At 33.7% G+C, this 16,829-nt stretch overlaps 2 protein-coding genes across 3 annotated transcripts; both read right to left on the reverse strand.

Annotated features, from left to right (window-relative positions):
* Positions 1 to 514: 514 nt before the first annotated feature.
* LOC105638692 (hypothetical protein) lies at positions 515 to 10,404 on the reverse strand. 2 transcript variants are annotated; one of them, XM_037635854.2, is made up of 9 exons: positions 10,246 to 10,404; positions 8,787 to 9,506; positions 8,528 to 8,609; positions 8,269 to 8,344; positions 7,049 to 7,129; positions 4,991 to 5,127; positions 3,600 to 3,852; positions 2,493 to 2,556; positions 515 to 1,522 (listed from the first exon to the last, which is right to left on the reverse strand). In XM_037635854.2, the coding sequence occupies exons 2-9, from the start codon at positions 9,448 to 9,450 to the stop codon at positions 870 to 872; spliced, it is 2,010 nt and encodes a 669-aa protein (XP_037491782.1). In that variant the 5' UTR covers positions 9,451 to 9,506; positions 10,246 to 10,404; the 3' UTR covers positions 515 to 869. The 2 variants fall into 2 exon arrangements, with proteins under 2 accessions (XP_037491782.1, XP_037491783.1); XM_037635855.2 differs by lacking the exon at positions 10,246 to 10,404 and adding an exon at positions 10,069 to 10,225.
* Positions 10,405 to 11,333: 929 nt separating this feature from the next.
* On the reverse strand, positions 11,334 to 12,238 carry LOC149497082 (uncharacterized). The gene is made up of 3 exons (XM_089720007.1): positions 12,206 to 12,238; positions 12,063 to 12,145; positions 11,334 to 11,949 (listed from the first exon to the last, which is right to left on the reverse strand). Exons 1-3 carry the CDS (start codon positions 12,236 to 12,238, stop codon positions 11,361 to 11,363), a joined length of 705 nt encoding a protein of 234 aa, XP_089576133.1. The 3' UTR covers positions 11,334 to 11,360.
* Positions 12,239 to 16,829: the final 4,591 nt, after the last annotated feature.

Genomic DNA, 16,829 nt, shown 5'->3' on the forward strand with positions numbered 1-16,829 from the left:
CATTCATATTTAATATAACGTCCTCTTACATTTACAATTATATATATATTTTTAAATGAGATCGGCAATATTATATTATTCTTTTCTAATTTTAGGTAATTTTTTCTTCCAATTTAGACAATTGATTATTTCTTCTGATTTATAGAGGTAAAATGTTAAATACTAAGACAAACCTTTTTTTTTTTTTTTTTTAGATAATGAAGGAAAACCTAATTAAAGCTTATATAACATTAAATTAATTATGATAGTAAAAGATATTTACTCAAAATGCGAACAGATTAAACAACTTCTCACTTCTTTTCTAAAATAGATAAAAAAAAAAAAAGAAATTAATGTCATAAACATATTTTTGCAATTTGCTCCAATCCAATATTTTTCTTTATCCACAATGCTTTAGGTAAAGTAAAAAAAAAAAAAAAATTATAATGTTGTTAAAAATTTTTAATTTTCTTTTGAGTACGATTTTCAATTCAACCCGCACAAAATCCAAGATCACAACTATTTTACTAGGAAGTTTGCAACTTCAGTCCCTCAGAATCTGCGTAAATTCCATAAAAGTTACAACATGCAAATGTAATTACAAAAGTTGCCAACATTGAGGTTGACAATTATTTCCAAACAGATTATCCTGCCACAGAGAAAAAGAGAAGGTCCTCAACAAATGAATTGCTACAAAACAATCGAAATTAGCAAAATCCCACTATTCTTTTGTACAATAGCCTTTTGGCCCTTCCCCTAGTTGTTGGATAGAGAAACAAATATCTCCTGTCAGATAACAAAAACGGATTCTCCATCTTGCTGTTTTTCAATATTTTCTGTGAGTTAAAAGTACATACATTCCATACTGTTACAACAATGGATAATGCCATTTACCTCCAATTACGGTGGCGGTGCCGGTCATGCTCATAGCGGTCATACTCGTCATTACTTCGATGCAAATAATCCGACCCAGATTCATTCCACCTCTCATCTGTCACATTCTCTAATCTATCCTTAGGTGAAGTGCGTTTATTCGAAGATGAGTATGGTGATGAACTATGACTCGCGGAATCTTCATATACCAAGGGACTCCTTTTTCCTCTATCAGAATGCGACCTTGAAAGGGAAGCGAATGAATCCTTAGGACTATCCAAATTATAACTAGAATCATGATTACCATATCTTGGAGGATAACTAGATCTAGATGGACTAAATACTGGATCAACACCTGGAGGCCCTTCATCAATGGAGTCCCTAGGCCCTCTTTGTTCGTAGTGATTCCATCTACTAATAGATTCTGAAGAATGGTTTGACCTACGGTGTAATCGGTTCCTCGATGGGTCATAGCCTGAAGGCCCAGCTGCCCAGATTCTTTCATCAGCATTTTCAGGGATTGGTGCATTTATTCCTGGAAATTCAACAGCCTTTTTCCTTGGTGGGTCTGGGTTTTCTGTTTCAACTATTTCCCCATCTTCCTGTTCTTCCTGGACATCCTCATCAGCAAATATTGTGATCCCCGATGGCTGATCCTCATCATCTGGATCTGAAATATGAAGGTAATGGCATGAACAAAACATAATTGCTATCTAAAATAACAAGCTCCATTCTATTTAAAACAAATTGTAAATCGACATAACGAAGAATGACAAGGAAACTGCATAATAACACAGCTTCAGACACTTAAGTGCAAAAAGAATCATGCGTCATTCATAATTAGCTGAATAAGCATTCGAGCAATTGTAACAATCATGCATGGTCCGAATTTCCTTTATTATCATCAACCTTGCGACTAGTGTCCAGAGAGCACTTAGATAATGTTTTCTTAATGGAGGGTGCTTCCAGGAGGAGAAGTTCAAATTCAAGGATATTGTCAGTGATTTTTCAGCCTCCAATATAGACAAATATTGATACCTTGTATGCAACTCAATTGGAAATGAAAAAGAAAAGCAACATATGGAATAACAATTTTTAGCTAGGTGCAATATATTTGCAGCTCATAATATTTATAAACATATTCATTAAACCCACCAAAATCAAATCAATCGCACAAAAATCGGACATCAGGTTTATGTCTCAACCAAATGCAACAAACTTTTCCTCCACAAATTATAGTCCTTAATGACTTTGGCATGGAGACTAAGAACTCGTTAGAAAGAGGTACATTTTTTGAGCTTGGTGGCTTTACCCTCATTTTTTTGACTTGTTGACTTGAGGAAAGGTAGATTGCTTTTTTTGGACAATTTTTTTAGGATATCACAAAATGAAATTAGAACTACTATTTGTGGATGGAGGAGAAATCACAGTGCTTGAGAAAATATTTATCCAACTCCTGAAAGAGCCCAATCGGATAAGGATAATAGCAAAAATTCCCCAGATAATTGAGTAAAGAAACTAAACTCAACAGAGGACTCCGTATAATTTCCAACCAGTATGGGCAATTAAAACTAAATTATGGGAAGTTAAAATGCTGAGAAAACTAGGAATTTAGGTAATCAAATAATAAATTCAGTTACCTAGATATCCTGGTGGGTATCCCAGTTCTCGCATTCTGTTGAGCCAAGGAGGTGGATCAAGCTCCTGTAAACAAGAACACGAAAGTACAGCAATTTCAATGTGAATATCCAAGCAGCAAAAAAGTTCAAAGTTTCACCAAAAAAAAGAGTGCTCTGGATTTGACAAACTCGAAGGAGCAAATCAAACATTTGATTTCTCTAGCAAAATTTAGGCACGGTCCAACTCTCATGCAACCAACTAGGGTAAGAAACTTGCAAATGAGCATCATATTTTTTTAATGGGACCAGCTCCAGGGTTGCCTGAATTCAGTAAAAGTGGACTTTTGCTATTTTCCAGCTTAGACCCAAACTAAGATGAATGGTGACCAACAATTACCATAGTACATAACAATGTTCCTTAATATGAAACCTATTAAGAAGATTATATTAAGAAATTATCAATATTCAGAAATGACAACAACAAATGTTTGAATATTATACTGACTTCACCAGAACAAATTGCAGTTAAACCTTATTAGAAGGATAACTTCTGAAACGTACTCATAGGCCAGTCACCCACATTTAATTTTAGGACCAGTGAACAAAACCCTTTTCTTTTAGTTATATATGTATATTCACAGTGGAGAGTGCTAAACATAAAGGGAAGAATGAACATAAAAGCAAATGAATGGATTTTAGACTTCAAGCTAGCACATTGTTCAGGCACCAAATGATATCATCAAAAACCAGAAGGTCAATCAGGATGATCCTCAGAAACTGTAAGAGGAAAGCTTTCTCATGTTCTTTGCCTGGTCTAAACCTACTCCGTGTCTATTAAACCAAAAACAGCAAATATACCGCTTGATTTAAGAAAACCATTTCCCTTGTACTGATTCATTTATGATGCATATATATAATCACTTTCCAGTTCTTGCATTAAGCATTCCCATATTATTCAAGTATGATGTTACCCGAGGCCTGATAAACCATAGGGCAATCTTAAATTTGAGATAGATTCTCTAACATTTCAGGTTGAGTTTGCTGTAAATTTGTGCCCAATAGATAGAGCACCAATTCTCTAGTGCAGGGAACAGATGTTTGTTTTTATTTGATGATGCAATTTCTTACCCCAATCCCCAAAAGTCGCCTTGTTTCAGCATCTAAAGCACCTGGCTTTAACCCCTCGTATTTTCCACCAGACAAGTTCTGATAATATCGAATAGAATTGCGAGATCCAGCAACCTGATTCCGTTTGGATTTATGCTGTTTCCGAGCATTATTTACAGCAGCATTATTGCGAGGCTTAGGGCACTCCTTCAGAGAATGGCTGTAAGAACCACAGTTGAAACAACGAGCAGCCTCGCCCACTATTTCCAAGCCCCTATAAAACAGAAGAAAGATATACAATATGAAAGGTTCTCCAGCAAAGCAAATATTAAAGGTAGAATACTGCATATAAATGTGAACCGACAGATAACTGGAATATAATCATAATTAATTAATGGAGCACTTAAATGAAGTGTTTTATACTCATGGTCTATCAGAGGGATAACAGTTCCTAATTTATTAGAGTATTGTACGGAGGACAGTTTCTAATGGTCTTTCTCCCATCATTGTTTAATAGGCTATACTCCTCAAGTTATCCATTCAGCGATCTGTACTTGTCAAATTTCCACTGGATCCATATTTTTAACACACATCAATGATTTAAATCAGAGTCACAGCCGAGATCATGGTTGCAATCACATGTAACTGAAACAGAGTTGTCATGGACATAACACAAAAGCCTAAAAAAAAAAAAAAAAAAGCAGTAAATAATACATATAATAGAAATTAACTAAAAATTAAGAAAAAATCCTGTGGTAGTGAATATCAGAGGGATAGCCCTTTAAAGCCAAAAAGAGGAAAAAAAAAAAGCACCTTTTACGTGTAGGGGTAGTGAATAACTGAATATTATTTAAAACCATGATATGCATACAAATCATAATCCTGTGGAAATACTCAGGAGTATTCATTTTATTTTTACATTTTTTTTCTCAGGCACAAGTTAAAACCACATGAGACTGAAGAAGGTCCCACCCATGCACACCAGTGATATAGAATTTATGCATTTAAGAACCTTACTTATTAGTATAGTCAAAAAAAGGCAAAATTATATACACAGAATCCACAGTTATCCCAAGCCCGAGTGAGGTTATCCAGTTTCTTGATGATAAACTGGCATGTAGATATATAGATATGGCTTGCCTTATTAGGAAATAGGTATTCTGAATTCAGTTATATTTCCCTCGCCATCTCTTATCATTTAATCATTATTGTGAATGTTAATTTTCTTTATTATGCTCAGTTAACATGATAAATTTACATATTTTGAGCTGAATCAAAAAGAGAAATTAAAAAAGAGCTCATATAAACTGTTAGATTTCTGAGTAACTTGAGCATAAATGACAATCAAATCCAAGAGGCTAGATCTTAAAACATTATACTCATGAGAGAAACAAAGGTTAAAATTCATTTACCCTTCCACATTACTTGGACCATCTGTTGAAGACAAACCTAAAGCAAATCCACGATCATAAAGAGGCACAGTGCCACCATCAGAAGGATTATATCCATTGCTCCGCGGTTTCTTTGGTTCATTCTCTATCCAGAAAGACTGCAAATAAAATAACACTTCAAGTAAGAAGTAGAGTATAAAAATTGAGACTCACAAACAAACTAACTTTTGATATTTTTGGCAATAAAAAATCCAATGATTAGTTAGATTTTGCATGGATGTATTAAGTAGCAAAACGACATGGTTATCATGGTAAAACGAATATGGATAGGAAAAAGGCATTTGTCATTTAGAAGTGCGAAGAAGGTTCTAAGGTCCAAACCAATTTTTGAGTGGCACAAGCTAACAAGGTAAAGCAAAACCTAGGAAACAACCCTATAATAATAAATTAGATAAAATTGGGAACATGAAGAGAAACAGGTTCTAACTAATTATGAATAACTCAATGTAATGAAAAATCTTCAGGACCCCAGAGTTGCCAATAATGTTACAGTCACAGCATGATTGGAAGATATTTTCTTCATAAATCAAGAGGCTAAGGCATGGACTAAATTATGTACAAGAAGAGTTTGGATTCATGGAGGGGGGGAAAAAGAAAAAGAGGAGTTGACAGTATGATTTTAGGTCAGTAAGAATCTAAAAAGGGGCTTCTCAATTTTTAGTCTTAATAAGAAAGAATAGTGCATAATATGTTAATGGTACCAGATAATCGTCAATAAATATCAAGGAAGTATAGCATAAATTCCCAAAGTTCAGCATTTTATGCATAGATTAGAAATGAAATTAAACATTATCAAATATGCTCCGTGGGCAACCTAAAAAGTAGCAATCCTGTATTAATATGTCTCCCTTGGAAAAATTTCCCTATAGACTACTCTATTTCTATCTCAAACCTGCTGTGGCTTACTCTTATGTTCAGAGGCAAGTCCTCAACCTCTTCTATACCATAATGCTTTTTCCTATTTCTTTATATATCAGAGCAGTATCCATGTACTTATTACCCTTCCATAAAAGTTGAAAAAAAAAAAAAAAAAACCTCAATATGCCAATATTACCATTACTATCCTTGCGTTTGGACCATGAATCATCTAATTCATGGTCTCGTATGATCTTATACAACTGTATAGACCTAATCTGTTTTGTACCAAAATAAAACAAATATATTGGATTAAAAATTCTCATTTTTGGACATAGTGACATCATCTTTGATAGTTAGTTTGAAGTCCACAATATTGTGAGAACCCCTGTAGTTCAATATTTTGCTTTTGACTACTGACATTAAAAAATTCCAATACTTTGGTCCAAGGATAAACTACAACCAATTCTTTTCTTCATATAGATTGTGTAGAGTGTACACCCCTAGTTGGAGTCAACTTGTCGCTAGCCTGGTGGAGGTGTGACAAAACATACTAGGTGATGATGAGAACTATAGTTTTATCATAAAATATGAAAAACGGAGCAATATATAACACCATAAGAAAGAAAAACCAAATGTAACTTATTTTTGTCTTTCTAAACAAATTTTTTAAGAACAAACAAAGGTGGCATTTAGATAAATTTGAAGGTTATTACATATACAAAAATAATTCAAAATATCACATCAACAAGCACTTTCATATTTTATATATAAGAAATAGTCAACTTTAGCATATTGAGTGTTCCAGAATGTCCCTCTTCCAGGCTTCCTATAATTGACACCAACGCGAAAGTAGGTGTATCAACTTAAAAAACAAAAGAATGCCATACTTTATAGCACAGTAGCACCAAGAATTTGGATTTTTAAAATTATTAATCCTTGGTATGAGCCAACAGAATTGTGAAAATCCCTCAAAAATTAGAGAAGTTAATTGATGAAGGGCATTATCAGTCAACTCGCATGGTTAACATAATGAGGAAAATGTTGACAGGGTAGACAGCAAAAACAAAGTGAAATTTCAATATCTCCAAGAACACAAGGTTCACTCAAATTTCAGTCCACAACTGGAAGCAAGAAAGACAAGATGTGAGTGTAGATAATTACCACCGTTGAGGATTTCTCCATGCCAACACAGAGAGCAGGAAAGTATGTTTCCTCGCCAGATTCTAGCACTTCATCCAACTCCTGACAGACAGTACATAATTTAGATCAGTTGGTTCAAGATTATACATCGAGAACATGAGTAAATAGCAACAGATTATCTGCATCACATAGAACATCAACAAACATTTTCTTTGCAATAAAAGATTAAGGCAGTTGCAAGTCAATATATCTATGAATGCATAGAACATCAACAAACATTTTCTTTGCAATAAAAGATTAAGGCAGCTGCAAGTCAATATATCTATGAATGCATAGAACATCAACAAACATTTTCTTTGCAATAAAAGATTAAGGCAGTTGCAAGTCAATATATCTATGAATGTGCTAAACCACTAAAATCACCTGAAGTCTTTTGAAAGAGAAGCTCAGTGAGGCAAATGCGAAGGGCATATAGAAGTTCCTTACAATAGACGTTAGTCAATGTATTCTATCTTCTAGAGAGCAGATTATGAATGATAAAAGTTCATCAGGCTATGAACTCTCACTGTTTCTTCTTGGAAGAATTACAAGATGCCACGAACCATAGCAGAGTGGTGGGATAATGACTGTGGAAGCTCGGAAGGAACAAAATGGAGGAAGTGGAAATTTAATGTTAAGATGCAATGCATTATTTCTCAGTTTTGTTTGCTATCATTTAGGTGTCATAAAAGTTGGCTAGTTTAGAAATTCAGTTCACTTAATCATATCCTCATCCCTAGACTAGACAATGCCTTTTGGATTTTTATCCTTAAATTACAAGTTACGATTATTTATAGAAGCAAGCTCAACAATCAACTCAAGACTAATAATGAAAGTGGCTCAAGGGTTAAGAAAAACTAACTCACCTCACAAATGCCTATCTCACACTAATGAGCAAGCACATTCTAAGATTGGAGGCAAGTTGTTGGTAGAATAGTAAAATGGGCAACCTAGTATTTGGTGAATTAGGTTTATGCTATTCCTATGCCTCTTTGATCCTAAAAGTTAAGTTAAAAAATCCAAAATCAAAAGATAAAACATATAGGTGTTTCCATGACACTTCAGTTCAATATTTGGGAGGAAAAGAATAAGAACACATCGTACTTCAACCTGCCTTACTCTAAAGACAAGGCAATTCAACTAATGGAGAATTTTCATAGCTGAAAGGAAAAGCAGGAGACCACGATTTATAACATACTTACTTGAGACATTGAACCGTGTTGAGCATGCCACTCCGACCACTGTTGTAATACTTCCTCCAGCTTCCGTTTGCTAGATCTGTAGGAATTCAACAACCTCCAAAGAATTAGATATATTAAAATCTAACCAACTCTAAATAGGAAAATTTGCCTCCCGTTAAGTCCACAATTATAATAGCAGTGAACACTTTGAGGGGAAACAAAAACATACAGCTCTAAATTCTTGGATTTGTCAAGTTATAACGAGTACTTCCACTCTGACCTTGTTAATGAATTATATGTAACATGCACTGAAGGTTGTTGTCCCTCGTATGTAATCCTTGCTCTCTTAACACCTGACGCAGCTTTCATATTGAATTATGGAAATAACAAAGGTACATCAAAACATTATGCAGACAGAAAGTGCCATTTATGGATTAAATCTCGGCAATCATTTACTAAAGTAATTTGTAGCTTACAACCTGGATGCAAATATGAAGTCGAATAGATTATAAAAAATTATTAGATGCTAAACAGGATACAACCGCCATTCATCATGATAAGACTCTCATTTAGGGTACCACGGTGATCTTGTAGAGCATTCACCCTAAAGCCAAAGCTGCTCAGGTTCTCAGAAACTGTAACAGTGTCAGCCACTTCAATGTTCACTTGCATGACAGGTGAATCAACCAAATCCATGTCAACCTCTGTTTCCACTGGAAACTGGCCCTCTTCATTTCTAACATCCTCTTGATTGAGCAACAAAATATTTGGATTTGATGTGCCTTCTTCTGTTATAGCATCATCTATATTAAATCTGATATTCTCTGATTCTGTTATGTGTTTCTTTTTTGTTACAGCATCATCTATACTGATTCCTTCGTTCTCTAATCTTGTCACATGTTCTTCTGTTCCAATATCATCTTCATTGCTGTCCAAAACCTCAGAATCTCCTAATATTTTTTCTGCTCCAGTATCGTCTTCGACAAGCGCCAAACAATCAGGGCCTCTTATTCCTTTTTCTGTATCAATATCGTCATTGAGCCTCAAACTATCTCCATCACCCACATCTTCTTCAGCTTCAAAATTCCTAGGCTGAGAATCAGCTTCACCTGACCCAAATCCAGACTTGTGAATTTCACCGCTCTCACTGCTATCTCTAGAATTGCTGGAAGCAGGGAGGCCAATCATATCCTCAGTTTCCATACCTAGGGAAGGTATTTTCTTGTTACAAGTGTGCTGCCAAAAGTGTTGCAATTAACCTGCATGAAATAATTTCTAATTATTGAAGCAAAAAACTGCTCACCATATCACACGCCAATTGAGAAATCACATTCACAGAAAAGAAAACTTTAACTTTTTAATTAACCATATATCATAATCTGTAAATAAGACTCGATCTCTAACTTCCTAGTTAATTATATATCATACTCTGTTAGAGATTACAGAAGACTCCATGTCTAAGTCTTTAACAATAGAAGTGGCAGTATCTCCAGTATGTGAATTAGAAAGAGGAAATAGAATACAAACATTACAACAATTAAAACGCCAAGTTAGCCAGGCAACTACACGCTAAACTGAATGAAACTTTAGCCCAGTACAAAATGCTAGACTCTCAATCATGTGCTTTAACCTACAAAGAAGAAGAAATTAAAGTATTGCCTAAAAATCATAATCAAAATTGGAAATAGTTCATTTCAATCACATCACCCAATGACATTATATTAAACTTTAAACAAATCTCATTTCTATTTCTTTAATAGCAAAAGGCAAAGTAATATCAAGAACGAACAATTTAAGTGAATAATATTCTTTTCTGCTTACCGAGATGAAAATAACAGAAATTGAAGCAACTAAGCTTAAAAAGGTGAACAAATCAAAAAGGAAGGAGACAAAGTTAGCGGTTTCAATTGCTTCCTATTCTTTTCCTGAACTTTCTCGGCAACCTAACAGGGAAAGAAAAAGAAGGTAGAATTAGGGTTTTGAAGCAAAGGTTTTCACCTGAGATAAGGGAAATCGGAATACTTGTGTATCTGCAAAAGAAGTGAACCCCACCAAGCTGAAGCGGAATCGAATCGAGAGCCGGATCTGTTGGATTTTCTTTCCCCAAGAAGTAAGACTGTAAGAGGCGATAATCATATAAATGTCGGAATACGATAGTGTATTGCATCTTGTGAAATTACTAAAAGGAGTGGTAAAATCATTAGAATTGAAAATTAATTATATTTTATTCTTTTTTTTTTTATACTCTAATTTAAATTTGGTAGGGAAATATTAAGAGTCAATTAGAAAATGTTTTTTACTAATTTTTCTCTCTTTTTTTATTTTTGCTAAGAAATTAAACTTTTAACAACTTTCTTTTCCTATTTTACTTCTTTCAAACATAACCATTGAATTTTAACCCATTTGATCCGGTGATAATATTCACTTATTTAACTCATATTTAGGGTGAAGCTAATTCCGTATATAAATTAATTTTTAAAGTTTGCTCATTTAGTTCTTTTAAGTGTACAAATTTTATACACTATTTTATCTAGTACCATACCGTGGCTTTGGCTTGTTATTAATGATTCTTTAAAAATTGCTTAGGTTCTTTCTTGTATTAGTTAGAAAGAATTTGATTCAATTGATTCATACAATTGATAGATGAATAAAATCGGAAAAAAAATAAGCTGATTCGAAATTGTTCCAAATAAAATTAGATTAGAATCAACCTAGCCCAAAATCACCAAATAAACTAGTGGTTTGCGCAGACTTAGTTCCGTTTTTTTTTTTTTTTAACATAATGAAGATACGGTACATCTTAATTATATCAGATAAATTTAATATTTAAAATAAAATAATTTTATTAAAATTTGCTCAAATTTCTATTTGAATTTCTTATTTTTCCTAAAAATGAAAAAAATATGTAGCTTACCAAAACTTGCCGAAACCAAAATATCATTGAAATCGATTGCAATTGGAAATTTCGTTTTAGGAATCGAGGGTTATATATATATATAGAAGCAAAGAATGATACTTGCCAATTATTTGGGTAAGGTATGTTTTTAGTTCATGCCAGTTGCATTGTTATAAAATTATTCAAAAACTTTCGAAACTTCAAAATTAAATTGTTGCTAGTCAGTTGAAGACAAAGCCCTCCTTCTTTTCAACCATATGCTTCTTCTTCCACTTGTTTCTGTTGATTGCACCTCTTCTCCGTCATCACACAGCTCTATTACTTCCTTTGAACTCGATGCTACTGGTCCTGATGAATTTGGTGAGTCTAGTACCCAATCTCCATCATCACTTGAACTATCTTCTGCTTGTACTGGTTCTTTTGCCTTGGACTTATAATCTCTCTTGCTGCTGCTTTCTTCAGAAGATGTATCACTTAATGTGTGAAAAATAGTAACACTTTCTTTCTTTACACTTTGAAAAGAGTAACTCCTTGTTTTTCCATCACATACTGGAAGGATAGGTTTTGACTGGAGGCCATGGCCATCTCTGCCCAAACTGTATGTCGTTGAGAGCTTCCTTTCAATTACGTTTCTTTCTCTTATCAAATCTCCCATTTCTTCTATCACATTATTTGCCACTGCTTCCTCTGCAGCCTTTTGTTGTAGTTCTGTTATCGTCCTATCGAATGCTTTCTTCTTCAGCTGGAGAGATCGCTGAACATTTTTCAAAGAGGGAAGAAGTATCAGAATTTGAATATTTATCTTTCTGTATTACAAGACAGACACTCGAGTATTTTATGATATTAATTTTTATATATCGGAAAATGTGAAAAATATGTTTATGCAAAGAATTAATGCAGAACATATGAATGCTCTTACTCTCTTTTCAAGAAAATCTCCCAAATCTTGATCTTGAAGTTTCTTTTTGCTCCAAAATGTGCAGCAAAATCGCACAAGTCCAGCTAAAATTACCAACACTATGGACTCAAATACCAGAAACAACATTATTGGTCTCTCATTACCTGAATCAAGAGTAATACAAGACAGCTTTTCATATCAACTTCTTAAAAATTGTTAAATAATTTTTCAATGTTTATAGAATTATAGAGCTTGCCCGTGTAATTTTTGGGATGCTTGGGCCTTGCTTGTGAGCAGGTAGATACAAGCTTCTCATCTGATCACAAAATAAATAAATAAAAAAGATTGTCGTGGTTTATATCATATGATCATCAAGAAAATTTACAAGAAGAGATTAAAAAGAAAAAGAACCTTTGCTACGGCATGGTAGTGGGTTGCCTACCTCTGCATGTCATCCGCCAAAGTGTAAGTTCAATAACACATAAGACGAACATAGTCTGTGATTAGTTAATTACCAATGATTTATTCAATTAATTAATTTAAAATTTTATAGCAAACAATTATCTAGAAATGAGTAACAATAAAATTGTACATGTATGTGTAAAATTTTTAGTGCTTGTACTGTAATCGTGTATAAAATATAGAAATCTCGAGTTCGAACTCCGGTTAGAGTCAAGTTTACTAATAAAATAAGTCAGTTTAATATAATACCATTTGTTAACTTTTATCCCAGTTGATTAGGGTTTAGTTTATGATTGTGTTAGAATCTCACTTGAAGCAGCAATAAATGCAAGAAGGATTCCCTCATCCAATACAAAATGCTGCAAATCACTTTGAGACAATAACAATGGAAATTGATCTGCAAGAGAGCACATTGAGAGTCTTTTGGAGATAATTAGATAGAAACTCCATTAATTAAAATCTTTTCATGCCAAAATCAAGACTGGAAAAAAATTACCTGGATAGCTTTCAGACCAATAGACAGCTCCAGTTGCTGGAACCAACAAGGTGAAGACAACACCTTTAGGCTTCAAAGCTGAGATATAATTATATTCCCCAATTACTCGACTAACCTTTCCTTCCATCTCTGTTTGACATATGTAAACTGCATAGCCAGAACAATCAAGAAATGGACTAACTTGAATAACATTATTTAGTTCAGATTCTTTTGAAAATTTCTTCACAACTCCATTTGGTGAGATTGAGTAGAGAAATCCATCCAATGAACCAAGAGATATCCAACCTGCCATTGAGATATCCAACCAAGAGATATTATTGTACTTTAGGTGTATTAGAAGTCACTGTTCATCTGTAACTCAACTTTACCATTAGAATCCACCATTGCTGCACCTTCAGCTGCACTTAAAGGTCCAACACTTTTCTGCCATAAAAGATTGCCCATAGAAACATCTAATGCCAACACAAGAGCCTTGATGGGCAGAATAACATACAAAAGACCATTATTACCAGAAATTAGACTGAAATCTTTGTCAAATGAGCTTAAATCATGGATCCAATTAAAATGAGGACTATGAAGGGACACAGAATAAATCTCCCCTACATTATTTGAAATCTGCAAGTATAAAGATCTCAATTAACTCATAATCGAACCAAAAATTAACTAAACCCACAAAATAAAAAAGGGGTAAGAGCAAAACCTTACATATATACTAGCCTGACAATGATCAATCACAGGAACAGAAGTAAAATAGCAATCTGGAATACCTTTTCTGCAACCAATACTATAATTAAATTGAGAGATCACAGGTCCTACACTCCATAGCAACTGTCCACTCATCGAATATGCAAATAGCCCTTGGTTCTTGATATTGATCAACACAAATGAACTCATGGTGTTCACTACAAGCCCAATAATTTCTCCTCCACCTTCTTGCCCCTTTTCAGGACCAAAAAAGATATCTGCTGTAGGTGAAGTTGTTGCATCATCTAGAAAACTTATGTTCAGGACTCTGTTTTCTGCAACCATATATAACTACCAAAACCATGAATGAGTCTACACAGTGCCATATTGTAGAAGAAGATAGAGAGGATTACAAACTGCTTACTTACCTTTCCTCTACCGCCATGAACAGGAGCTAGAGTAACATTGCATGCATGAGTCAAATGCAATGTCCAAGAAATTGACCCATTACTTTCAAATGCAAAAAAATTTCTTTCACAACAAGTATAAATCCTGCCATCTTCACCAATAAGAGGTTTCGAAAGCCTGCAAGTGGTTCTTGTTGAAGGTCCTTTGCCTAAATCAAGAGAAAATTAGGTTAAGCATCAAAAAGTAGTATTGCATAAAATTTCATGTACTACTGGAAGAAAACAAAGAGAGAATCTAACTGGGCGAATTCTGGAAAAATGTGAAAGTAGAAGCAGTGATTAGCGGCAAAAAGAGAAGGAATATAGTTGACATTGCATAGAATTAATTAATTTCCCAAATGCAGTGAAAGAATTGCAGATTCTAGGGTTTGGTTGATTCTGTTTCCTAAGTTTTTAAAATTGTAACCGTTAAATAACTGCTCTGTTTGTGCCTTTGTGGCGGGAATGATATTCGCACGGTTAGAAAATTAGAATTCTCCATGCATTGTTTCTTCTTTTTTTTTTTTTTGTCCTTTTTTTTTTTTTTTTGCTTCTACATACTAAAGTCAGATTCAATTGAAAATCAATATTCTAAATTCAAGATATTAAATCAAGAATCATCCATTGAAGTTGGACTTTAAGTTCTAAATATTCGAAATCATAAACACTAAGCGAAATACATAAATGAAATGGAATAGTAATAAAAATAGATATTCCTATTTATATGTCTAGTAGCTCGAATGGAATAAGGAAGGAAATACAATAATAATGAGAAGAAATTCAATAATCATCGTGGGACGTTGAAAAGAAATTATATTAAATTGAAATAATAAATATGTTTTTTCCTTCTTCTTATGTTAATGTGTAAGAACAAAATTCTCATCTATATATGATTTTGGAGCTTTCAAACAATGTAACATTCATTTTTTTTACTTTTGAATTTTCTATGTAAAAGCATTGATTTTATATTTTGGTTACTATAATTTTTAGAATAACAAATTTTCACATTTTTAACTATTTAATAAGTATTCAATTGATTCAATTTTACAAGTTAAAATATTTAATATAAAAAATAATTAAATTAAAGTGTTTAATTATATAATTTTATAAATTAAAATTTTCTATGGTCAAATTAGAAATTGAAAATACCACAAAATATTTTTATACAAAATGCAAAGTGAATTTATACATTTGGCTAAATTTAATATAATAAAATAGGTCCTATTGTTACTATGCATTAGTCATTACTTAAAGTACCCCACCAACAGATTCTGTGCAAGAAATTTCTTTTTTCCAAAATTTGTTCGTTCTTTGTTGTGGAAAAGTGACAAGGGTTGACTGCGTCAATCGAAAATTGAACCATTTTGTTGTGAAAGTATACTTTTTTTCTCATACCAGAAAAATAATTTTATCATCGGAAATTTTTTTTTTTTAAATTTCTATATCGGTGAGATTTGAATTTCTCTTCTTTTTTAGATTATTATCACTCGATTAAATCTTTTAAATCAACAAATGACAAATATTAAATTAAGAGTTTATCTTATATAAGAGTTAGGAATGATAATGGATAAGGTATAAGGCGGGTTTTCTAATACCTCTATCCGATATGAAAATTAAATACATTTTTGTCTCACTATCGATTTTAATTAGAGTGGGCGGGTTACAGGACAGACCATATTTAAATAAACTTTATAAAAGAAAATAAAAATAGAAATAGAAAACTGAAACACCCTGAATTTTTATTTTCGAAACCTTTGCATTTTTTTATTAAATCAAAAATCGCAAATTTTGGCCGCGTGGGCTGCAATTGTAACATAGTCCCAATTCGAGCCCAAATTTTCGAATTGGGCCTAAGCCCAAAATAGTTCGTTCGGAAATTTTCGACTAATAAAATGAAAGTCCAGCAATTTATCTATTATGTATATATATATATATAAATTGTATTTTCAAAGATTTTCCAATTAAATTTAATATACCGACAGCCTGAAAATTAATATTAATATTTTAGTGTGAATACTGTGAGAAATCGAACCGAAAACCGATTGAAAAAGTCAAAAACCATTGAAAACCAAAGGTTTGGGCCGAATCGAACCGAATCGAACCGGTTCGACCCAAACCATCTAGAATTTTCTTTTTCCTCTATTTCTAACGCACACCACTCTCCCCTTCCCCCATTCTTGCGCTTTCCGATCACCGGGGACACCAACAGCACACTGTCACCGCCATTTCCTTCTTCTTCTTTCTTTCCTTCTTTCTTCCCCTCTTCATCTGCGTCTACATTTCTTGGCGAGAAGCAGAGTCGCGCCACCACCTGCTCCATCCCCAGATCGCGCCATCGCTGCTACACAGCTCCGCCATTTGCTTCAGCGTGTCTCTAGCCACTAAGAACGAACGCAGCGCCATCTTGTTGCGCCACTGCGCTGTTGCGCCACCACCCCCCTGCTGTCCAGTTAGCTCGCGCCACAGTTCTGGTGAGCGTAGCAGCCTGTTTTGGTGGACTCAACGCCATTGCTCTCACCTACCCTTAGTTCCAACACGCGTAACTCCCTTTTTCCAGTTGAACAAATTCCGGCAGCAAGATTGGGTATATAAATTTAATTTTTGGACTAATTTTAGAATGTTTTTCTTAGTCTTGTGATTAGCTAATTTATTTCTTTTGCATTGATTATTTTTCCAGCATATATTTCATTAGTGTTGAAT

This window comes from Jatropha curcas, chromosome 4 (genome assembly GCF_041381405.1).
Source record: "Jatropha curcas cultivar XTBG-Jc1 chromosome 4, XTBG_Jcur_1.0, whole genome shotgun sequence".
NCBI classification, from domain to species: domain Eukaryota; kingdom Viridiplantae; phylum Streptophyta; class Magnoliopsida; order Malpighiales; family Euphorbiaceae; genus Jatropha; species Jatropha curcas.

Bases quoted from the DNA above. Each gene is read 5' to 3' on its own strand.
- LOC105638692 (XM_037635854.2), bottom strand. From the start codon at position 9,450: ATGGAAACTGAGGATATGATTGGCCTCCCTGCTTCCAGCAATTCTAGA. The intron at 8,345-8,527 runs GTCAGAGTGGAA...GAATTCCTACAG, and splicing joins ACATATAATTCATTAACAAG to ATCTAGCAAACGGAAGCTGG. The intron at 1,523-2,492 runs GTAACTGAATTT...TTCATATTTCAG, and splicing joins ATACCCACCAGGATATCTAG to ATCCAGATGATGAGGATCAG.
- LOC149497082 (XM_089720007.1), bottom strand. From the start codon at position 12,238: ATGAAAAGCTGTCTTGTATTACTCTTGATTCAG. The intron at 12,146-12,205 runs GTAATGAGAGAC...TGGTAATTTTAG, and splicing joins TTGTATTACTCTTGATTCAG to CTGGACTTGTGCGATTTTGC. The intron at 11,950-12,062 runs GTAAGAGCATTC...CTTGTAATACAG, and splicing joins GAGATTTTCTTGAAAAGAGA to AAAGATAAATATTCAAATTC.